The 25,250-nt window shown below is 54.9% G+C and overlaps 1 protein-coding gene across 6 annotated transcripts in view; it reads right to left on the reverse strand.

Annotated features, from left to right (window-relative positions):
* Positions 1-208: 208 nt before the first annotated feature.
* Positions 209-25,250, reverse strand: part of COLEC11 (collectin subfamily member 11) — a 33,230-nt gene continuing 8,188 nt past the window's right edge. For 3 of the 6 annotated variants that reach the window (XM_082427071.1, XM_082427069.1, XM_082427072.1), the window contains exons 3-7: positions 19,934-20,005; positions 5,861-5,932; positions 3,341-3,394; positions 1,242-1,337; positions 209-1,084 (exon numbers count right to left, since the gene is read on the reverse strand). In XM_082427071.1, coding sequence (XP_082283197.1) covers positions 693-1,084; positions 1,242-1,337; positions 3,341-3,394; positions 5,861-5,932; positions 19,934-20,005 — 686 coding nt within the window. In that variant the 3' untranslated portion in view covers positions 209-692. Of the gene's footprint in view, positions 1,085-1,241; positions 1,338-3,340; positions 3,395-5,860; positions 5,933-19,933; positions 20,006-23,665; positions 23,967-25,250 lie in introns of those variants that run through there. The other 3 variants (XM_082427073.1, XM_082427074.1, XM_082427070.1) reach the window with 3 other exon arrangements.

The raw sequence follows: 25,250 nt of genomic DNA on the forward strand, positions 1-25,250 counted from the left end.
CACAGGACCTGCGGGGACACTGATGCTTTGTGGCGAGTCACTGTTTGGGGGTGACCGTGACACAGGAATAGATAACGAATACCGCTATTTGGCCGTGGGTGCAGCCGAACGCCAGGGAGCAGGGGTGGGGTTGGAGCGGGGAGCAGGCTGTGCCGCATGGAGAAAGGAGACATTGAGAGACATTGAGAGAACAGGAAGACACCACACATTCAGTTGTCAAATTCGGAGCGTTTACTTTTCTTTTTCCTGAAATCTGGGTTTGCAGCAAAGCAAAATTGTTTCTACTTTTACAGAAGCATTAATCTAAGCTAAGAGGATTCTTTTCCATGTAGAAATTAAAAGGAAGGTAGTCATCTAAGACCTCACTACCACTGTTTGTACTTAACTGTTGTAACATTTAAAGATCTCGTTTCATACTTTGCACAAAGCCAAGAGCAATTCTGAGTAATAATTACATAACGAACATTTTGTCTACACTACAAATAATAAAACTTTAGTTCTTCAGAAATAATACCCAGAAACACTTTTTTTTTCTCTTTTTCGCCTAAGCATGCACCATTCTCTAAGATCCAGAAAAGGAGCCTTTACCGGGGCCCCCGCACTCCTGCTTGGGGACCACACGGCGGGCAGAGCCTCCCGCCCACGGTGGCAGCCGGCAGCCGCCCGCCGAGCCCGGAGCAGCGGGGCCCCCGCTACACGTGCTCCTTGTCGAACTCACAGAGGAAGGGCATGGTGAGGTGGCAGGCCACGTCGTTCCAGCCCCCGGAGGCCTCCAGTTCCACGCAGTCCTCCTCGTCGTAGGCGTTGTTGGGCTCTCCGCTGCGCCACTTGCTGAAGGTCTGCATGGGCGAGCGGTCCGCGTAGACGAAGGCGCCCTCCCGCTCCAGGTCGTTGATGCCGATGAAGACGCGGGCCAGGCCGGCCTGCGCCACGTAGGCGGCCAGCAGCCCGTTGGCGGCCTCGTCCTTGGGCATGCCCAGCGTGCCGCCCCGGCCCTGGCAGGCCAGCTGTGCGTCCACGTACCGCTTCTCCTCCTTCACCAACAGGTAGATCTTCTGCTCCGTCTCGCGCACGCCGGCGACGGCTGCGGGGACGGGGCTGGAGGGTGAGCGCTCGCGGGTCCCCGGCAAGCCCGGGGCGCCAGCCCAGCACGCGTGCCCGGGGAGCAGACCCAGGGCCGCTCTGCCTCCGGGCGGGGGTCGGGGGGACACGGGAGCAGGGATGCCCCGAGAAGCACGTACCGTGTTTGATGAACTTCAGCTCTGCTGTGATCTGGGCGACCTGGTTGTCCGTCTCCCCGACGGCCTTCCTCAGCTGGCCGCACTCACACGGGATGCCTGCGGAGACCGCGCCCGGCGTGTGATGGGACTGACCCAGAGGCAGGCTCAGAGAAGGAGGGGACACCCCCTCCCCAACATGCTAAGGGATTCAACAGACACGAAGGCCTTGGAGGAGACCGCGCCCGGCACGTGATGGGACTGACCCAGAGGCGGGCTCAGAGAAGGAGGGGGTACCTCCTCCCCAGAATGCTAGGTGATTCAACAGACACGAAGGCCTCTGAGCTGCAATGGAGACTTCAGACTTGATCCTAAAGGGCAAGGAGCAGCGGAAGGGTTTTCACAGAGGCGCCAAGGTCGGATTCACGTTTCACAAGCTCGCTCTGGTCGCCGTAGGAGGAAATCAGTGGCGGGATGGCGGCGAGACGGGGGGGCGAGAGCAGGGGGCTAGGACAGTCGCCTCGGGGAGACTGCGGGCAGTGACGGCTCGGGAGGAGAGACGACAAGACGTTTGAGGCCGGTGGTGGGGCTGGATCCGTGGGGTGATGCTCAGTCACCCGGCGTGGCCACCCTGCCTCAGCTTAGGTGCTTCCTCCTGGGCCCTCGGGGGGCCCTGACCTTCCTGCCGCGAAGAGCCGCGCGTGCGCAGGAACCTTCTCAGAGTGCCACGCGGCCGTCACAGCGTTTGGGGGGCCCGTCGCCCATGGTGGCGCTGCTGGCTTCGGCTTCTGCACCGGACCAGGAGGGGCCGCCGGCTTCCGCGCACGCTCTGCTCTGACTGTGAGCACAGGCGCAGGACCTCTCGCCTCTTCCGGAGAAACTCCATCGTGCGAAGCTCTCCGCCTGCCTTTCCAGTCTGGACACACTCTTTGGTGTTGGCCCGTCTTCCAAACTCTCAGCCCCCTCTGCCACTTAGAACCCAAACACTCCCCAACACGCGGGCACCTGGAACGATGCTGGTGTGATTGGATTTTTTTTTTTTAATGGAACTTTTTCTGAGATACACGTTGTCTTTGAGTTCGCTGAGGTTTGAGGCACTGATGTTTGCTGGAGAGATGGAACCGGCATCAACCTGACAGGTCCCCTCAGCTCGCAGGAAGGGCCTACCCAAGGGGCTCAGACACTGTATCTTCCCCCTCAATCTAGTATCTGTGAAGTGTCTCCTGTGGTCACACGTGGTGGGGACGAGGACCAGAAGGTCCAGACCCACTAGGATGGCGTTTCAGTAACGGGGCTGAGAGGCCACAAGAGCCTGAGTGATGGTGGCGGGAACAGGACACAGACAGACATGGGGGACAGTCCGGCGGGGGATGGGGGACACTGCACACAGACAGCCTGAACCTGGCGGGGACAGGGGTTGGGTGACATTGGGGTGGAGGTGCGTGCTGGGCAGGTGGGCGGGGGGCAGGTGCAGCCAAACCCGGGGGAGCAGGGGTGGGATTGGAGCGGGGAGCAGGCTGTGCCACATGGAGAAAGAAGAAAGGGCAGCAGGCAGAGCTCCTCTGAGAAGAGAGGAAGAAGCGGGGCAACAGGGCGGCAGGCAGGGAGGACGGGGGCTGCCCGCGGCCCGGTCTCCTGGCACCAGGGAGGGACAGCCAGCAGGGAAGTTGGTTAAGTCCACTGAGCTAGGCCGGGGTCCACTGTGACAGGAGGGTCGTGGGGAGTCAGCTGCAAGGACACCCAGAATGAGGAACGTGAACCAGAAAGTACGGGCGCGCTTCTCAGAGAAGCTGGTGGTCAGGAGAAGGGGGTCCTGATGCTCCCAGAGACGCAGTAGGAAAGGAGGAAAGTGCGCTTTAGGACGCGTGTATCTAAGCCGGATCGTGATGAGGTATGATAATACACAGTGGGCGCGCAGACCACAGCCCTGAATGGGAATGAAGACATTCAGGTAGCAGGAAAGCAAATATTGAAATAGTCCACAGGAGGGTGTGATACACGAGGAAGGCGTGTCAGTTACACGCGCTTTTTCCAGCCTCTTAAGTTTTATGTCATGATTTATACTTTTTAAAAGTGCAATTTTAATACATTTCTAAAAAATCCTTCGACCCTTTATGCCATACCTGGTTCTCCATTAGGGCCAGGGGGTCCTATGTCACCAGAATCTCCTTTTTCACCTGGAAAAGAGAAGCAAGACCAAAGTCACAAAGCAGGGGTGGGGGCGTGCCCCCTGAGTTCAAAACGTCCAGGTAACAATGTTCTTTCCTCCATGTGCAGTGCCCTGCGGTTTCTCCCAGACCCTCCTTCTGCGGTGAACTGTAGGCAGGAATGGTCTGAGGACGACTGACTCTTCAGGCTCTGTTTTTGTGACGTGGAACATCCACATGTCACGGGACTTCAGAGATTACCAGATGAGCATCCTTTAAGTCAATTCTGGAAAACCCAGCCTGTTTCCTAGAACACTCTGTCATCTCGGAAATCCTTGACACCCAGCGCCAGGTCTCCCCACGTCCCACATCACAGCAAGAAAATTCAGGTAGAACAGGTAACGTCAGAGACGGATGGACCTTAGAGGTTACCTCATCCAAACAGAGTCAAGATGAGATCGGTCCTCCCTGTGCCTCTCTGAGAGGCAGCAAGGTGTCCCAGGGGCACAGCCACCAGGACACCTGGGCGCCCGCCTTCCGTGGACAGGACAGACGGCTCAGCCACTCTGCCCCTCCGTTTCTTCCAACTTATGAAACAAAGGGATAGGAGAAAATCGTGGCAACAAAGCTTTCTAGCTGCTCTAAAATCAGACAATGGATATTTATTTTAAAATCACAGGAAGATTCCTAAAGCACTAACTTTCTTCCCCCTGAGAGAACTTAAGCTTCTCAGCTGACCTGGGACAGTGAAGGGGCAGCGACTTCTACATCCTTGGAGAGTCATGTTCCGTTTGATGGGGATGGAGAGAGCTCGGCAGTCTCCATCCAAGTGATTCCTTTTTTCTCTTTTATCAACATCAGGGGCTTGAAAATGACTCGAGGATCATCTTGACAAGGGCCCAGGATGGCAGTCTCAGAGATGGAGCAGATCAGGCGAGCTAAGCCCAGTAAGGGCCTTCTTGGCAAGCTGCCCCCTGGTGAGACTCTGACATTCACCCAGAGCACGTGCTGTATGTTAAAAGCACACACATCCCTACTTGTAGCCAGTATCCACTGCATTCTTCACAGCAGCTAAAAGGTGGAAACAACCCCAGTGGCCATCAGCAGATGAAGGGATAAATAAAATGTGGTCCATCCATGCAACAGAATATTATCCCGCCTTATAAAGGAAGGAAATTCTGACACCTGCTACAACATAGATGAACCTTGGAAACATCATACCGAGTGAAATAAGACACAAAAGGACAAATACTGTATGGTTCCATTTATATGAAATATCTAAACAGGCAAGTTCGTAGCGATAGAAAGCAGATTAGAGGCTGCTAGGGGCTGCAGGGGTGTGGGGCGTTATTACCTCATGAGGACAGAGTCTCTCTCTGGGGGAATGAAAACATTTTGGAAATGTATAGCGGTGGTGGTTCTACAACATTGCAATCGTGCTTAGTGTCACTGAATTGTACACTGAAAATAGTTAAAGTGACAAATTTTATGCTACAAATATTTTACCACAATTTTTTTTTAAGCTTTTCAAAGCACCCGCATCCCTCTCTACATCATGCATATCGATCTGTGTGATCTGTAATGAATCCACGGGGCAGGTGTTTCCCATGGATTTGCCGGGAGGAGACACGCAGCTCGCCGAGCTGGCCCCACTCTTCGTCTCGGTCCTGGCTGAGGGACACTTCCCACCAGGGACGGGCTGGGCCAGGGGAGGTCCGTGCCATCGATCAGAACTGACCACCTGGACCCACTCACAGCTCAAAGCCCCAGGCAGGGGGATGGGGCACAGGACTGTGGGCTCCGTGCTGGGCAGAGCAGACCACAGCCAAACTCCCTCCCAGCCCCCAGCCCCCCAGCCTCTGTCTCCTGCTGCCAGCACCCATGACAGGACCCAGGGGAGCCCTTCACGGGGCTGGGGGGCCTTGCCTCCTTCACCCCGAGCCCTCTGGGGTCCAGCACGGGCGCAGGACAAGCCAGGGGCTCAGAAAACGCTTGCTGACTGAGTGCGGAATGGGGGGCGGGGGGCGCGGAAAAGCCGGGCGATGCTGAGCAACCCCTGAACTGCCCTGGGGACAGTCTCCCGAGCTGCCCACCCTCCAGGGTGGTGCAGGTCAAACGGGGTCGCGTGGGCACTGGCGCTGCCTCCACGCCGCTGTCACCCTCCTGCCCGCCGTGCTCGCGGGGAGCCACCCCCCAGCCTCAGAGGGTCTGAGTCACCCGAGCTGCAGGTGGACAGACAGCGTGTCGGGAGCCCGGTCCTTCCGCTGCTTGACTGGGGCTCCTGATTCTCCCCCAGGCAGCACGGGAACCCCGAGGGGCAGGGAGCGCCCCCCACCTGCTGGCACCCAGTCAAGTCCGATCGATCCCAGAACGCAAACGCTGGCACAGAGCTTATCGTGCATAAAGCGCACAAAATAAACACGACCACCAGCTGCTCTCTACGCGCCCGGGCGGTGAGCCTGCGAGGGGACGTGAGCGGAGGTGTGCCGGAAGTACCTTTAGAACCAATGGGACCAATCTTTCCATGGCGCCCCACGCCGCCTTTCTGTCCTTTGTCACCCACGTCTCCTGTGGAAAGCAATGAGATCACAGTTGGTCGAGGCACAGGTAATGAGTACACCTCCTGTGTATCACCCCACGTGAACACGTACGCACACACACACACACACAAGGAGACCGGACACGTTACAACTCTTGTTTAACCTCTCCAAGGTCGGGTATCTGACTGACCCCAGAAGGTTCTACATGTCACCTGCTGATGTATTTCCCAAAGGAAGACACACCTCCCCTAAAGTCACACACACTGCAGAACAGAGGAGGCCATGCGGTACATCCCCATGTCCTCAACTCAACCAAGTGCCTTAGACTGAGCACTTCCGGCCAGCAAGCAAGTCCTAGTTCTGTGATGTTCCCACAACTCAGGCCAGGTCGAGGTCAGAGGACAGAACACAGGCTGAGGGGTGAACCACAGCAGAAATGCAGACGCCCCACCCAAAGCCGGCTTACGTCTGCACAAGGGTGAAGTGTCTGGCACAGAGCACGTGCACATATGTTCTCTTATTTGGTTACAGGAGGGATTCATCGCGCAGATGGGGTTCACAGGGGCTAAGCGCTTGCCCGGGTCAAGTACCTGGTCCCGCCACGAGGCAACTCCTGCCCCGGACACCGTGTACGGTGCGTGACGCTGGGGACACAGGAGGGACAGGGCTCAGAGCCTGCGGGGGGACCGGGGAGACAAGCGGCCGGTGGTAACTCACACCGCTAGTACTGTAACAGGAGGTGCCCAGGGCGCTGAGGAGGCCTCTGGGAGCTGGGGAGAAGAGAGCCACCGGCCAGGACCGTGTCACCATGCCTCTGGTCACACGTGTACAAGGCCTGGACAGGGGCGAGACCGGCACCAGCTGGAGGCGGCCCAGGGAAGCGGTGTCGGGAGGGCAGGGAGAAATTCCCAGACTTGAGAAACGTCTGGAAGGCAGAAACGACCACGTCTGAATGACCAGCGTGAGGGAGGGTCAGGGTGAAGGGGACGGTGGTGCCCAAGCCTCTGGCCTGGTCGTTGGTGAGTAGGGGTGCCTGTCCCCGGAGGGCAGGAGGGAGAAGGGGCAAGAAGACGGCACCCTGAGGTCGAAATGCCCGGGACGAACGAGGAGAGGTGTCCGACAGGCCTGCGGGGACCGCGTCTGGGGTGGGGATGGAGCCCGGGGGCCCCGCATGCACAGACCTGCACCAGGGGGCCCAGCGAGAAGGCCCCCCGTGGGAAGAGCAGGCCGGGGACCCTGGAGCGCCACATTGAGGAAGGCGAGCCGCTGGGCTGAAGGGGGAGGCGAGAGAGGGAGGGAGGTGCCGACAAGTGTCAGAAGGAGCCCGGAGAAGCCGTAGGACGAGGACGGGGACGACCCGGAGGGTCTCAGAGGCTGGGGCGGGAGGTGAGGAAGCAGGACCCCGGGTGCAGACAGCTCCTGCAGGGCTGGGCGGGACGGGGAGCGCCGGGCTCGCTGGGGCAGCCGCGGTCGGGTACCGGCTCCGTCTGGGCTCCATCTGGGCTCCGTCATCCGGGCCAGCCCTGCCCTCCCCTCTAAGCCACCCTGACAGCCCGGCCCTGCTTCAATCTCCTGACTGGTCCTTCCAGGGTCGAGGAATATATAGCCTTTCTGTGTCACGTTATGACAGCATTTCAACCTGATTAATTCTCTAACAGGAAAACGGCAGAGCAGTGAGAGGGAAAAGATAACAGGAAAAAAACAGTTTTCAATCAGTCAGCCAGTCAGTCAATCAACTGCACTCACCCTATTGGTAATCCAGAAAAAGAAGTAGCGCTGAAATCATTGACAAGCACTGCCTTGCAGTGATACATGCCAAAATATTTACTAAATAAGTATTTATTTAGTAAATATTCCACTCTGAGGATATGGTGAGGGGCTTTACTTTATCGCTGGAGGAGGAACAGGATATCCAGCTCCTGGGCCAGACGGGACCACAGACGCCCCTGGGGCTCTAAGTGCACCCCCCCAGCGCAGCCATCCTGAGGCAGCTCCAGCCGTAGAAAAGTGTTCCTTCAGTGACTTGCAGGAACTCGAAAGCTGCCGCCTGCTCCGTGCACCCAGCAGTTCTGGTTTTGCAGCCAGAGAGATGCACCGTCCACAGACAGTCCTTCAAGCGTCTGAACCGTTTTCTCCCTGAAGTCTTCCCCTCAGCTTCCCCGCCCTGTCTTTTCTCCCCCACGGGCGCATCATGCCCCCAGGCAGGCCTGACCGCTGTCCCCGCCTGCTGTGGACCAACGTGCCCCCCAGATTCATAGGCTGAAGCCCTGACCCCCACATGATGCATCTCGAGGGGGTCAGGGTTAGAGGAGGTCATGGGGGCGGGATGCGTCCCCCGATGAGAGGATGAACAGCCTGGAATCCTCCCTCCCACCATCTGTGGACACGGCCAGAAGTCGGCCGTCTGCAGGCCAGGAAGAGGGTCCTCCCCAGACCCCAACCGTGCAGACAGCCTGCTCTGCGACCCCTGCCTCCAGAACCGTGAGAAATCAGTGCCAGGGGTTTAAGCCCCCGTGTCTGTGGTGTTTGGCTATGGCCCCCGAGCCACTTGTCCGGACCCTCGAGCCCATTAGTGTGGTCTGAGCCCAAAGGTGACCGCAGACTCTCTGCTCAGCCTTCTGCAAAGTGTCCCAGAGAAAAGCCCGCGTCCCTGGAACGCACGCTCGGCTACTGCTGTCGTTCCAGGGCCCCTGGCCGCCAGCCTCCTTCCGAACACCTTTCCTTCAAAAGGCCAGCGTTCCCGTCCCTAACTCCCCGTCGTGCCCCTCCTGAGGTCCTGGGGTCAACGTGAGCCCTGGGGAAGCTGGGCTGAGCAGGATAAGTGTCGAGACGACCTCCGTGTTCATGCTTTTCTTACTTTCACATCTCGCCAAATCACGGGGTGGTTTGGCTTGTTTTCACGCTGTCTCAGCAGGGTCTGCTAGGACACTTGCTGTGGCGTCCTTACGGGGACGTGCAGACCTGACAAACTGGATTAAGCTCGGGCTCCATCGGGCCGTCCCACGAAGACAGTGCCCAGAGCGGGAGGAGGTCTCGGAGACCCCCAACCGAACCCTATCTTCAGACAGGAAGGCAGAGACACAGAGTCCGAGGGATTTGCACCTACAGTAATGAGTTGGGTGGATGGTCCCCAGCATGTGGATCCCACTGAACTCCCACTGGAGTGGGGCAGGGTCGCCAGAGTCTGGAGAGCGGCCTCCTGCCCGGGGAACACGCCTCCTCGTTCAGAAGACCCAACACTGCAGAGGAGTCTGGTCCACGTTTTAATTTGGGGCAGATTGGGGCAGATTGGGTGTGAGTGCAAACCAATCACCTGAAGAGTCTGCTGTTTGCTAAGATTCCACCTAGAAAAGGTGAGAACAGAGTGTGGGCCTCCTACCAACCTTGGGGTCACTTCTCCCCGAGACCCCTCCCTGCAGAGGGGAACTCAAAACAACGCCTGCCCACCCCTCTGCTCCCACCCAGGCGGCTCCTGCCGCCCCAGGCGGACAGGCAGCGGGTAAGGAGGCTCAGAAGCACCCTGGGGGGAGACACCTGCGATCAAAAACTGGTAAAGTGCTGCCCCTCACCCCCCGACCCCGCACAAAATCTCTCCGCTTAGCAGACGATTAATTCATGATTCATGGCATCTGCCGAAGGACGCAGTCAGGGTCTAGCACACACCCTGCTGCGGTAAATACGTCATCACCTGAGGACGACTGGAGAGCCTCTGGCTTTCAGCCCATCTCTCAATTGCACAGCCGAACTTTACCACTAATCCAACGTTGCTGCTGACACGTGGCACCTGCCCCCAGCAGGTATTGAGCCCAGCTCCTGCCCTTGGAGGAGTGTGGGACGCGGCCCCTGCCATAGGGGGCTCCGAGAAACCAGGCACACGCATAGAAAATCAATCGGATGCCAGCAGCTCACGGGGCAGGGGGATGGGGGTAGGCAGCGAGCCCAAGCCCAAGGCGGGGAAACAAAGGCGCTGCAGGTCTGCAAACCTCAGGGTGGGAGTCCCCCGGGGGCTCGTCACCACGGACGGACGGCTGGTCCCGCCCCAGGGGGGATTCCACAGGTCCGGGTGGGGCATCCCCGTCGAGCTCCCAAGTGCTGCGGGTGCCGCTGCTTCCAGAACTGGGCTTGGAGACCCCTGCGGTTTGCGATGTGAGAAGGCTGGAGCTGCAGGAGGTCACCCGTGCAGGCCAAGGCTGGGGGTCAGGCAGCCCCAGGTCTGTGGCCCAGCTCTACCTTCGAGGCTGAACCTCTCTGCGCCTCAGTTTTCTCTCTGCAAAGTGGTGTCCTGTAATAACAGCTTGTCTGAGACTCCGGGCCCGCAGCGCCGTGTGCACAAGGCTTAGAGCTCGGGCCCTGGGGCCCAGCCGATCCGCCCCCCGTCATTCGGCTGTGCTATCTCTGTGCATTTCTGACCTACATAATGGGGCTAATAAAAGCCATAACAGAGCCATCTCACTGGGCGTGAGGGAAACGCGAGCACGTCGGGAAGGGCATCTGGCACGTAGCAGGCGGACGTAACTGTTGGCCACTAAAACCGTCATTTGGAGGCAGACCCTCCGAGCTGGGAAGCTGCTTCCTCAGGAGCGATCCATGTCCCCCATGACCCCCTGGATCTGCACAAGCATGCAGAGCCTCAGGCCCCACCAGCTCAAGCACCAAAATCTGCATTTTAACACATCCCTGGGTGATTCCAGGGGCCCCAAAGCTGGAGCAGGACTGGACCAGACCCCGCGGGCAGCCCTCTTTGGAGGTTGGTTGAGATTCCATGGTAACCCACTGCTTGCTGCTGCCAGGAGCAAACTAGTGTTAGCAATAAAGGTGCTTGCAATCTGGGGCAGTTCTCGTTTTTCCAACTTTCAGAGATAAATTAGAATACTTCCAGGTACACTGTGTGCCAGGAAGGTGTGTCCAAATGTACTGACGGATTTCAACCTCACAGTGTTATTGCCATTACCACCTCGTATGGGCTGAATTGTGTGTCCTCCAAAATTCCTATGTTGAAGCCCTAACCCCCAATGTGACCATATTTGGAGATGGCCTTTCAAGAGGTAATTAAGGTTACATGGGGTCAGAAAGGTGAGGGCCTAATCCGATAGGAGTGGTGTCCCTGTAAGAAGAGGAAGACACACCCAGAGAGCCACACACAGAGGAAAGGCCTCGTGAGGACACAGGGAGAAGGCGGCCATCTGCGCCCCATGGGGCGAGGCCTCAGGGAAACCAGCCCTGCAGACACCATGGTCTCTGACTTCCAGCCTCCAGGGCTGAGAGAATAAACATCTGCCATGTTTGTTACAGCAGCCCCAGCTGACTGGTACACTTTCCCTCTGCCCCAGAAGAGAAACTGGAATCAGAGGGGTGGTGCCACCCACCACCAGTCATGCAGCTAGTACGACTGGTGTCCAGTGACCCAGGGCACAGCCTGCAATCGGGCAGCCCAGGCCCGGGTCCCAGCCCTCCGCCCGCGCAGCCCTGGGTGAGTCCCAGTCCTCGGGGCCTCGGGTTCCGCACCTGCAAAGTGGCACTACCCCTCAGGTCGCTGAGCATGGGACATCGGCCCAGGTCTCCTGGCCACATCCAGGGCCCCGAGCCCTCACCTCGGCTGTGGGGCAGCGGCCTGGTCTCCACACACCCAGCCACAAGCCAAGGCTGCACTTCCAGGGCCGGGCCTGAGGGCATGCTGCAGGCTCGTGGGAGACAAACGACCCTCCCCGGGGCCCAGAAGGTGGGAAATAGGAAACCAGAGAGAGCAGAGCCGACACCCAGCCTCCCGTGGTGCCGGCTCACCTGTGAGGAGCCGCTCAGGGGCCAGGCCTGCCCTGTCCCTGCTCAGCCCTGCACCCTCGGGGCCCATGGCCCGGGCCCTCGGACCAGAGGAGACCTGGTTCGCAACGCCCCCTGATGACCTCACAAGAGGGCCTCTGTGCAGAAGGCTAGGCGCTGGGGGCAGCTGCACCTGATGCAGACGGCCACCCCCGCCAGCACGGCCAGCGCCCCGCTGTGCACGGCTCCCAGCCGTCAGTCCTGCCCAAGATGGGGGTCAGAGTAACAACAGCCACCACCTGTGGGTGCCTGCTGGTGCTGGGCAACGCATGCACACACACACGTGTACACACACATATACACACGTACATATATACACACACATATACATGCATGCACGTATACGCACATTCACATACATATACACACATATACATGCATGCACGTATACATGCATTCACATACATATACACATGCACATATACACATTCACATACATATACACACACATATACACACACGCACATATACACACATTCACACACATATACACACATATACACACGTACATATATACACACGCATATACATGCATGCACGTATACATGCATTCACATACATATACACATGCACATATACACGCATTCACATACATATACACACATATACACACATGCACATATACACACATTCACATACATATACATGCACACATACATGCATTCACACATACATGCATTCACATACATATACACATACACACATATACACACGTTCACATACATATATACACATACATACGCATATGCACACATATACATATGTGCGCCCATACATATGCACACATGCATTCCAAATATGCACATACATATGCATACATACATACACATGCATGTGCATATACATACATATATACATGCACACATATCCACATTCACACATACATGCACACATACTCACAAACAGCATGTTCAAACATACAAACACACACCAAGCAAACCTTTCATCCTCACAGCACTCGGGCTGAAAGCTGGAAGCAGGAGCCTACAGCAGGCCCCTGCACCGTGACCCTGTACACAAGGTCAAGGGTGTGGGCTGCCGTTCCTAATAGGAATATTCTACCTCTGGGGTGTGTTGGAGAAGAAGAAAAAGCAAGAACCATTGAGTTCCCCGAGATGCCCACACACTCTCTACTTGAGGGCAGCCCAAGGTCGTCTGCGATGCTGACTTGCTTTAACTCGCAGACACTCCTTGGAAAGCAGCAGGAAAGCAGTGTGGTTGCCAGCCTAGAGGAGACTGGATCTGAACAAGAGCCCTGCTGGCTTCATCCCGCCTCCTCTTGCTTCTCCAAATGACAAGAAGCTTTTTGCAAAAACCAAACAAATCTCCCCACCCTGGTGGTGTGGGATGATTGGAAACACACCAGACACACTCAGATCTGGTCCCTTTAAGTCTCCAGAGCTGGCGGTGGCGGCTCCCCAGGGAGCTGTGGCCGCGGTGCCAGCCCTTCCCATCCCGTCCCGCTTGTGAGAAGTGTGCTAGCGCACATGTGTCCTCGGGACATGCACGAGGGACGGGGGCAGCGCGCAGCGGGCTGCTAATTCTTATTAATTTTAATGAAGATCTCACAGCGTCCTCTGAAGAGGAGACAAGGCAGAAAGAGCACTTGGCATCCAGCTTCCTCAGCGACTTTTAACGGAGATAATGTGCACATTACAGAGCCCAGAAAGCCCGTCGCTGACGTTGGGTCGCCCTCCCCCATCGCAGGCCAGGTGGGTCCCCAGCTTCTGCGCCCAGGGCCCCGGCGGCCTCTTAGCTGCGTGTCTGGGGACTAGGAGCCTTGAAAGCTGGGACGACACGCCGTTAGCAGGTCGTGTCAGCAAAGCCAGCTCCGTGCTGTGTGCACACAGCGTGCACTCTGGCAGTGTGGGGACAGCTCTCATTTCAATAAAGGACAACGGACAGCGACAGACAGCGGGGGCTCTGCCGGCCCTTGGGCTCGTCTTTGTTATTCCAGAAAAGGCAGCCGTCAGCTTTCTGGCGCTTTCTCCTACAGCTGTTTTGGGCTCTCAGCAGGGGCGCTGCTCAGTGTGTGACCAGAGGCCACCCCCCAAAACAAGGCAAATCAGCGGAAGAGGAAGCACCCCTGCAGCAGCCCCATGTCGACGCGGCTTGCATTCCGTGGAAGCTGACGTGAGAAGGGCGCCCGGTGGAGGGCGTCCAGATCTTCGCGATCAACCTGCAATCCCACCCCACGCGGCGCCCGGTGATCGGCAGCCCCGGCGCCGGCCAACGGACTTGCCCCGTCTCAGGCCGCCCCCCCAACCAAAGCTGAAGCTGCATTTTAACTCCAGGCCCCGCTGGTCCCCATGGTTTGAGAAGCATCCTCAGAGCAGAGCTGTCTGCTCAGTAGGCAGCAGGGAATGAACCCAGCTTGGCGTGTGCAGAGGCCTCGGCCCGCAGACTTCTCTAGAACCTGGGGAGGAGCAGGTTAAGCCCACCTGAGGCCTCAGCCGCAGACAGGCCACCCACAGACTTCAGAGACATCCCAACACATTGAATGTCAAGATGTTTTACAAACAATTGATTGAGCGCCTTCCAAGGGCCAGGTCCTTGATGGGATGTGAACACCCCGGTCTGGAGCGAGGTGGTAAGTGAAGGAAAGGGTCCCGCGGGGGAAACAGAAATGTGCAAAAACCCAGGGAGATGGGACACCAGAGAGGAATTCTGGACTATCGCAGGGAATTACTCACGCTTTTTCATAAACTAGCAAGAAAGTTAGTCTTCTAACACTTTCATAAAGAATGTTACTGGTAGAAATAACCAACACCAAATAAAACTGACACTGGCTAAAACTACACAGGGAAAAATTGTCATTAACTAAAAATTGATGGGAGAGTCCTCTCTATACAATTTAGAGCTGAAATTTTCAACCAGGTGCAAATAATGACACTCTCAGAAGAGCTCAGGATGGCAGAGGCGAGAGTTGGGAAGATGTGAGGTAGGTAAAAAATAAAACGTTAAAACTGTTCAAGGAGGACTTCCCTGGGGGCGCAGTGGTTAAGAATCCGCCTGCCAATGCAGGGGACACGGGTTCGAGCCCTGGTCCGGGAAGATGCCACATGCCGTGGAGCAACTAAGCCTGTGCGCCATAACTACTGGGCCTGCGCTCTAGAGCCGGTGAGCCACAACTACTGAGCCCGTGCACCACAACTACTGAGCCTGCGCTCTAGAGCCCATGAGCCACAACTAGTGAGCCCATGTGCTGCAACTATGGAAGCCCACACGCCTAGAACCCGTGCTCCACAAAAAGAGAAGCCACCACAATGAGAAGCCTGTGCACCACAACGAAGAGTAGCCCCTGCTCGGCGCAACTAGAGAGAAGTCCACGCACAGCAGCAAAGACCCAATGCAGCCAATAAATAAATAAATAAATAAAATTGATTCTTAAAAAAAGGAACTGTTCAAGGAGTCCATGAAAATTCACAGGGGAAAAATAATTCTGGTGAAAATAATTTCTAAACAATGAAAATCAAGTGTGAATGATGTAAGTGCACTCCATAAACACAACTGAGGATTTAAGTTGGCTTAACGTAGTGCCTGGGGAAATATCAACACAGCCTCGAGTGGAAATAACCGTTTCTGAAAGGTCCCAGGTGACTCTGAAGGGGCCCTCGTGAAAGGGCCGCTGTCTGGGATGAGCGAGGCCCCCCTCGGGTTCAATGCCGGTGGGCGTGGGGCTGGAACAGCTCGGAAGTGGGAACAAGGCAGCTGCCCGAGGGCCCACCGTGCACCAGGCTTGCTGCTCCCAAGTTCCCAGCTTTCATCCTTTAATAAGCAATAGGGACTGATAGCGACCACGTTATTATTTTGCCTTCACGGGCTGGAAGCGCGGGTGTGAAGCCAGCACAGCTGGTAAGCAGCATGGCTGGGGTCTGCCCCACCCACACCCTGCCCTTCCCACCCCGGAGCCCTCATCCCAGGAACCCCTTTCAGAAGCCTCTGGACAGGTACCCAGGTCCAGCCCACTGCCGTTCTTCGTAGAAGCCAAGCTGAGGCAGAAACCAGGCGAGTCTCCCCAGCCCCCCGCCCTGCAGCGGTCACTGCTCTCCGTGGGGGACCGGGCCCCCGGGCAGTAGCTGCAATCTGCTAAGAGCAGGGCACTGCTGGGAACGCCTCCACGAAAGCAGGATGCAGGAGGATGGGAAGGGGGCCGGGAGAATCCCGCATCCCGGCGGGAGAGCGGTTCCAGTGAGGAGCCTTGGGGCGTCCTGGAGGTGAGGTCATCTCCCAGCACACCTGGGGCCGCGAGCACGGCCCGCCTCGAGCTTCGCCACACTGCACCTGCGCTAGCGCTTCTGAGGTTGGCCACAGCTCTCAGTTTCCGGGCTCCGACGAGCCCAGGTGCAGCCATGCTGACCCCATGAGTGTGTGGGAGATCGCCAGAGCTCACAAACCCTCACCTGGGCCTCCAGGTGAGCCTACATCGCCAACAGGCCAGAGCCACGGCCACAGCAACCTTTCAAAATACCTGTTAACATCAAAAGTATAGTTCATGCACATTGTTGGGAACGCCAAAGATAGAGACAGGAGAAGATGTAAAGAAGAATTTAAAGAAGGAAATTTAAAGGTCCATAATCCTATAACTCAGAAATGGCTAATACTAATATTTTGATTGATTTCTTTTCCATCCTTTTTCTTCGTCTTTTTGTAAATATCTTAGTGAATCACATGTCTGTTCTTGTATCCTATTTTATTCTCTTATATTCTATCATGCCATGGCCAGTCCTCTTTTTAAAGGTCATCCAAAACCGGATATTTCCTAGATTTCTACGGAACTATCCCACTGTTAAATAATCCAAATATATCCCACTTGGGCTGACTTGTTCTCTGTACTCTACAAAGTAGCAAAGACCCCGGACCAAACCTGCTCATTTTGTCAGTGGCGAAGCCAGACCCCTGGCAAGGCCGGTGATCACTGCCCCATCGCCTCCTGGCCTGGCAGGTTCCTTGTCAGGCAGGTCAGTGGGACGGTAAAGGGCCGGCCCAGGCTCCCCTCTCCTGCCCTAATCACACACAGGACTCTGCTCTCGGACATACCGCTCCCAGTGGAGTTTTAAGTTACCCATGGATAGGAGACATTCATCAAAATGATTTCATAGCATGAGAAATACTTACACTAAAATTTGGCATTAAATTTAAGAAATAGGTTCAAACTTATATTCACAAAATAATTACAACAAAGCAAGAAAAGTCACCCGGAAAAAGGAAATATACCAAAATAAGTGGTTATCTCTGGATGATTTTATTATGCCTGATTTTTCTCACCACTTTTATATATATATATATATATATATATATAAATTTTCTATCATGAGCACACCTTACTGTTACATGTTAGAAAAACTTGAAACAAGACAGATTCTCGATCCAGCCCAAATTCCCCTCCACACTGCCCCGCAGCTTTCTGCCTCAATTTACCCTCCAGGGCCCACACATCTGTTCTCCCCCTGTGACTCTGGGGCTCCAGGCGGCCTCCCCGAGACCTCAGCACGTAACAGCACTCAACTCGGTGGTTAACGACAGGAAAACGCAATGAATTAGGCTGTTGCCTTCCCAGCAACGTTCATCCTCGTCAGGAGATTCACATGCTACAATAACAGCGTTTATAGTCTCTGCGTGCTTGTCCTGCCTTTTCAAGAGTGAGAATAAGAGAGAATAATGATGATGACAGAGCGATGAGAGAGCTACATGTTGGTGACACTAGTGACAGATGAGAGAGCAGCCAAGGGTCCACATTGGCATGAAATTAGGCATTTCCTGCTGCATGTGCGTTGAGCTCAAACATCGTTACTTTGAAAAAACATCAATGCAAAAACCCCGCGCTTCCACTGCAGGGGGCGTGGGTTCAATCCCTGGTCAGAGAACTAAGATTCCACATGCTGCACAGCTCAGCCAAAAAAAAAAATCAGTGAAATGGCGTCATGAAAATGAATTTGTGACCATCCAGAATAGGGGGATATTCACTTCCTAACTGTGAGATGTGACATTGTCCTCACAAGACAATAGAGGGGGACTTCCCTGGTGGCGCAGTGGTTAAGAATCCACCTGCCAACGCAGGGGACACGGGTTCGATCCCTGGTCTGGGAAGATCCCATATGCCGTGGAGCAACTAAGCCCGTGCGCCACAACTGCTGAGCCCACACGCCACAACTACTGAAGCCCACGCGCCTAGAGCCCCTGCTCCGTAACAAGAGAAGCCACTGCAATGAGAAGCCCACGCACGGCAACGAAGACCCAACGCAGCCGAAAATTAAATAAAAATTAAAAAAAAAAAGAAGAAGAAGAACCCAAGAAGGGTTTTTAAAAAGACAGGAAAATACAATCCTCAAAAAGGAAAAAGAAGAAAAGAAATACCAATGACTTTTAAACACCTGAAAAATAAGCTGACTTCATTTATGATAAGAGAGGCTAAGTTAAAGCCACACTGATGTGGCCTTCCACGGCTACCAGACTGGCAGCTTTCTGAGGCAGGGAGGGTGAAGGGGTCGGCCGTCTTGAGCTTCAATAAACAGAGGGTAAATGGATTCGATCATTTTGGAAGGCCATATCCACCAACATTTCAAATGCACGTGCATTTTGATCAACAATTACTCTGTCCGGAATTTATCTTCAGGCTGTACTCATGCACATTAAAAATGACATTTACAAGATTACTCACTCACTGCAGCAAGGTCCTAGGGAACTGTAAATCTGCAGTAATAGGAGACCAGTTAGATAAAGAATGGACACAATGTCTCCAGGCGAGAGCAAGCAAAACCTGCATGTCCTCCTGTAGAATGAATGATCTCCAAGTACACGGAGAAGTGAAAAGAACAAAATGCAGAACATTACATACATTTTGCAATTGTTTGTACAGAAGCAGGAAAGAATAGAGTTCACTCGGCCATTACAAAGTATCTCTGTGAAGATAAAGAAACCTAACAGTGGTTGTCAGTGGGGAGGGCTGCTGGTGGGGAGGGGAAGGAGACTAGTCACTGTGAATAATTTCTGTATGTTTTGAACTTTGAACCAGGAGCACAGTTCTTTTATTTTTTAATTAATTTGTTATGAGTAAAGGGAAAGTAAGAAATGAAAATCAGCACCTGGGCTTGATGGAGGGATGGTGGGGACAGAAGTACTCTGGATCTTGACTGTGACCAGAGTTTCACAGGCATTTGCAGCTGCCAGCCTCACTGATGGTACATTCTCAAAGGAGAACGTACGTAAATCACACCTCAGAAAACGGAAAAACTGGGACTTCCCTGGTGGTCCAGTGGTTAAGACTCAGTGCTCCCAATGCAGGGGGCATGGGTTCGATCCCTGGTCTGGGAACTAAGATCCCATATGCCTCACAGAGCGGCCAAAATAAATTAATTAATTAAATCAAAAATAAAAACCAACATTAAAAGAAAATAAAAATTTAAAAATGAAAAAACAGTGCATGGACTTAAAAACATAGCAACCTTTATCTGTGTTGTTACAAGAACCACCTAACTCCGATGCTGTGAGGCTGGGTGGGGATGGGCTGGATAATCTCAGCGCCTGTTCTCATAGAATAATGTGCAGGCGTTGACAAAGCACTTCCAAACACAGCTTTTAAGGATTTCACAAACTTTAAAGCAGCAAAAGTAAGTATATCCTAATGATGACATTTACTGACATCACCATGTACCATGTAGCTACTTTTTTAGGTAGGATCTATTTTCTGTAAGCCTCAGCACAACCCCAGGAGGCAGGCTGAACGACACTATTTTTTTTCCTAATGAGGAAACAGATTCAAGGTGACTAGGGTCGGTTAGCCAAAAATGGGAGGCCACGGTGTAACTCCCCGTGCCCCACCCAAATCTGTGCTCTCTCTCCTTTGCACACCTGCATGACTGTTTCCATCACTGTTCACACACCTCCATCACTGTTTGCACACCCTCATAATTGCACTTATATGTGTAACGATCACAAATGACCCCCATTTTGCACTTGAGGCCAAGCAAGCGCTGAATTTCCATACACACAACCATCCCGTTAGGCACACCTCCCAGGAGGCACTTTGTTTCTCAGTGCCGGGCAGGCCAGAACCAGGGAGCCGTTTAAAGAGCCCTCTCTGTGCCCTGCTGCAGTCCTGAGACCTACACAGGTGTCGGGTTCCTCTCGAACGCCCCCCACCTCCCCACCAAGAGCTCTCGCAGGAGCCGGTGCCCCAGCTGTGCCCTTGGGGCCCAGGGGCAGCAGGTACCTTTCTCTCCCGTAGGGCCGACTCTTCCAGGCCGTCCTGGTGCACCTTTGTCCCCCTTCTCTCCAGCATCCCCTGTGGAAGAAGTCACATGCCTTTAGGACCTTGCTCTGAGCGCCGGGCTCCAGTATCTGTACAGAGGGACGACCAGAGAAAGCTGCTCGTCTGTGCCGCCAGCCAGGCCCCTTTGGCCTCCCTCTTCCCACCCCAACCCCGGGGGGTTTCACCCCTTCCTCCCAACCTGCTCCCACCCTTGGCTCGAGGTCTCCCTCCCCAAGTCTCTTCTCAGGATTCTGCTTCCTTGCCTCCTCGCTCCCTCCGGGAATGCGTCTGTCCCTCTCTCCCTCCATCCCTCTGGGCTGCCTCCCAGTCCGCCCTCTGGTGCACAGGGCTCCCCAGGACCCACCATGGCTGCTCTGCTGCCCCTTACCGCCCGTGCTGGCCTCTCTCGTCCCTCGTCTGGCCAGTACTCTCGGGAAGAATAAACCTGGGCACACGAGTCGGCGTCCCCTTGTCCCTTCAGTGTGAGCGCCCCCCAGAGGGCACACTGCTGCTCAGGGGGACAGGGTCCTCCCGCTCGGGGACACCTGTGACCAGCTGAGCACATCACCCGGTTCAGGCTCGCTGGCAGGTGCGTCCTGCTCTCAGCCGAAGCTCCACACTCCCCCAGCCTTTCGCACAGATCCTGACCATGTTTTGGCACATTTTGCTTTATTTCCTGTTTTGTTCAGAACCGAAACGGGGAAACGGGCTGTTTGTGGAGTCTCCCTGGTACCCCACCCTTAGCACGTCCCAAGTCGACCTGATGGTTTTCCCCAGAAGTGAGTCTCTTCTGTGGACTTTCCTGCTTCTGCTATTGAGACACTGCGTCTCCCAGACTCCAAGCTCCAAGCCCCACGGTCATCTCTGGTTTTCCGTCTCCCTCATCGGATAAGTGCAAGCATCCGCCCAGCTCTGCGAAGTCCAACCGGCCGCCCCCTCCCGATCCCCACGGGGGCTCCACGCTCAGCCACGTCTCGGCAGTTCTGGAGGCGAGTGGACCACCAGCCCGGCCTCACGCGGCTCGGGGCAGGAGACAGGTCGTAAACAACCGCAGAGACACCCTGTCGGAGCAGGACAGGGTACGGTGGGAGCAGAGGACAGAGTTCCGATGGGACATCAAGGCCCCTCCCGGTCCCCCCCTGCTGCCCCCCACTCCAATCCACCCCAGAACCATCCTCCTAAAACACAGAGTCCGTTATGATACTTCCCTTCTCAAAGGAGATTCAAAACCACCAACAGCCTAATGTACTTATAAATAATGTCCCGTTTTTAAGCTCCTCCCCACAGGCCTGCACCTGGAGCCCAGGGGTCTGGTTACACTGCTGCCTCTGCCTAGTCGGCCGTGACCATCAACCCACCTGTGCGGGATTCACCTGCTCACCTGACTGTCCCGGAAGCTGCTCCTCATCCCCTCACTGGATCTCTTTTCTCCCGTGATAAGGACCGTGCTCTGAACCACAGGCATCGTCTCGTGGCCTCATCTAGCTCCCTGAGGTATCTGCCTCCCACGAGTGGGTGTGGGTGCTGACATGCACCTGCCTAGCTGTGCACAAAGCAGGCCAACATCCAAGCGAACTTCCGTTCTCCGTAAATTCTCTACACGTGCCTTCATTCGGTAAGAGGCTTCCCTGAGATTACAGGTTCCCCGGTGAAATCCCCCAAACTGACAATCTGGCCTTAAGGGGAGGGGGCATTCCATTTAAACGTAAGGAAACAAAGAGACAAGCAAAGCAAGTGCCATTACAACCTGGAACGCAGGGCTGGCATGTTACTGCCACCCCCTGTCACAGCTGTGACAGCTCCATGAACCACTGCTGAAGGGCGGCTGACACACTTGGCACACACGGGCCCCTGAATCTCTGGGTAGTTCTCGGGTTTTTTCTTATCTTTTAAAAAGAAAGGAAATCATTACAGTAGTAATATTTGGAGAAGAACTGAGAGTCTAGCAAGAAATACCGACTAACAGACTGATCTCACCATCAAGAATCAGCAGACATTGGAGGGGCACCAACATCGTGAAAAAAGAAATAACAATCCAGGAAACAGGACTCAACGGGGCAGCCAGAATCTGACTGTGAAAGACACTGAATATCCTCATAAAGACAAGAGAGAACAGGCACCTATGAACAAGAGCAAGCGGCAATGAAAGAGGACCAACTAGGGAATCTCGTGCATGAAATACATTTTTGAAAGAAGTTACTCTATAGGCAGGCTGAGTAACAGAATGGCCAATGATAAAAGCTAATTCATGAGACAAATAATTAGGATGAAGAACTTGTCTACAAGGCAACACTGAGAGAGAAGGAGATGGAAAGTTTTCTTTCGGTTTTGAAGTTATCAAGTTGAGCGTTGAAGAAAAAAACCCACAAATCCCAATATCCATCATACAGGAATTCCAGAAAAGGAGAATAGACATTTGAAGCCTTAATAGCCGTGAAGATTTAATAGCTATGATTTCCCGGCACTAAGGAAAATCACCAAAGAGCACAATGCAAGTGCCCACAGAGTGCCAGCAGGGAAAAAACTAGGGAAAATAACTCAGATGTGTCAGAGTGACACGCAGAACATCAAGAATAAAGAGAAAATTCTATAAGCGCCACGAGGAAAAGGAATTTCTAAAGACTGCACGCACGTGAATGAGAATTAGATTGACATAGAATTGTCATTAGCAACACAGGGTACGAGAATAAAATGAAGCAATAACTTCAACAAAAGGGCTGTAATTTAGACTGAGATCAGAAGAGGCCTCTCTGATGAAGTGGCTTTTAACGGAGACCTGCTGAACCAGGAAGATGCAGCCAGGCAGAGATTGAGGAGACAAAGGGACACCTGCACAGGTGAGGTGGGATGAGCCGGGAGGGCCGGGCGCAGACAGCGCTCAGACCTCGCACGGACGGCCCACCGGACGCCCCCGCCAGGCTTTAGGGAGGAAACTACCGTGGCCCCATGCCTGCGTCAGGGGAGGACCGTGAGAATCATGTTTCCAGGGTCCAGGCCAGAGGCGAGAATTATCAGTGCCCACGTCCCATTGCCCCCAGCGGACGGAGGGTCCACATCGTGCCCGCCTGCGTCTCCTGGAGCAGCCGGGAGAGCCCTGCACCGCACAGGGGCTCTGTCAATAATCATGGAAAATTAACACCAAGCAAACCCACCAGCTTCTTCTATAGATTAAGATAAACTCCTAGGGTTCACACACGGCCATTCGCTTAGTTCCATAATTTAACATCCCCCACCCCCGGCCTGCCCCATGAGGCAGGGATCACATCCACTTTACGATGAAGAGCCAGGCCAGAGACAGGCGACAAGCCAGCTCTCCAGCTCCGGGCAGCAAAACCCTAATCAGAGAACAAGCAGGCCACGTCCCCTGCTGGACCCTCCTCTGGAAGAGAAAGCAGTCAGGACAGGAAAGAGGCAGGGAGACCAGAGCTGAGGAGGGAACAGGCCCAGAGCAGCATTTCAGAAGCGTGAAATCCCCAAGTGTGTGTGTTAGTCACACTATTGGCTTTATCAACCTTCTCTCAATTAATTTGATAAAACCTATAACGATGCCCTTTAAAAATCTCTGAGCAGCAGCCTTGCTAGTACACACCAATGTTTTCCTACCCACAACCCATTTTTCCAGCCATAAAGGAAAGACTGCTCTTTCATCAAAATGAGTTGTTACTCTCTCCAAATACAAAGACAATGTGTTACTTTTAGGTCTGTGATAGCAGATGACTTTCTTCTCAAGGAGAAGGCTGCCTGGAGTCATGCTGAGAAGGATTCTGAAGCCCAGTGTGGATTCGGAGGAGGAAGCACCAGGAGGGGCCGGAAGCAGCCCGGGCGCCGTGTCCCCACAGACCGCCTGCCACCTCCAGGCTCCGTCTCTAAGGAAACGGGCACTGACTCCTCCCTCGCAGGCTGAGCCTGGCCTGGTGGGGTCTGTAACCCTGACGTGTCTGATGAACAAATGGAGACCGCTCACCTGCCTCTTTCATCTTAAGGGCGGGGCCTGTATTGTGTTTACCTCCACTGATCAAGGCAGGCCCTGGCATGTGTGCTGTAATCAGACCTTTCACAGGCTGCCCTGGCGCTCGGGCGCACCCGGGCGAGTGTGGCCTGCGAAGCCCGCATCCCCTGCCTGGCTCCCTGTGTGGCCAGCGCGCTTAGTGGTTGGCAAGGCACTCGGAGGAGGCAGGAGGCAGCACGCCCGCCCCTGTGCCCTGAGGCTGGGGTGACGCTGGAGCTCCACCCATCGAGCGCTGGAAAGTCCTAAGTCCCCCGAGGCCCTGACCGAGCGGACACGGAAGAGCCTGGGACGGAGGAGCCCCCCTGTTTCTGCACTGTGCCCGGCTCCCTCTGCCCCCGGGGGCATCCTGCTCTCTGTGCCCTGTGAGCAGCACAGAATGTCCTCAAGGTCGGAGCTTGACCTGAAGAGGAGCTGAGCGGGACCAGGCGCCGGGCAGAGGGCGGCCGGCCCGCCGCTGCCCCACGCTGCACGAGACGCGGATCCAGGGAAGGACTCTGCCGTGATGCCAACCTCCACTTTGCAGGGGACGCACATCTACGTGGACCTGAACTTTCGCTGCTTAGAAGCCCCAAACTTGCTTTGCTGCCGTAGATTTCTCTCCTCCACTCTTGCCCTGCTGCCCAACGTGAAAATCAGAACAGTGAAACCCCTCCTCTGTTTCGGGTCAGCACCCTCTCGTCACAAAGAAGGAACTCTCGCTGACCCACGCTTCTGCGTCAGAACAAGGAACGCACAGAGGGTAACTAGGTGAGGTGGGTGTGGTCATCAACGTGACTGCAACCAGTTCACAAGGTACCTGCCTATTCGAGCATCCCGATGTACACCGTGAATAGACAGAGCTTCTATTTGTCAGTTACACCCCCAACAAAGCTGGAAATTTAAAAAAGAACAAGATATCCAGTTTCTAGGGGCTTTCATAAATATACTGAGTTTCTCCACTAAAATCGCTGCTTTGGTGTTGACAGACTAGCGCGAAACCGGACGTGTGAAACGACGCTGCCACTGAAATGCTGGATCCAGAACACGCACTGTGGGTAGCACGTGGTCTGCGTGTTGCCCACGGCCCCGAACATCCCACACAGCTTCAGCACCACTTGGGAGCCTGTCTGACCACCTGCCAGAAGATGAGCCTTGGAGAGCAGGGCCCCCGCGGACTCCCTGGCAGACCCCTCCGCTGAAGGGCCCACATCGTGTCTGCTCACTGCAGACACTCCGTCTGCGTACGGGGGAGGAGCAGGAGGGTGACAGCAGGTCGGCTCTCTGGGGACC

This window comes from Balaenoptera physalus, assembly GCF_965194825.1.
Source record: "Balaenoptera physalus genome assembly, chromosome: 15".
NCBI classification, from domain to species: Eukaryota; Metazoa; Chordata; class Mammalia; order Artiodactyla; family Balaenopteridae; genus Balaenoptera; species Balaenoptera physalus.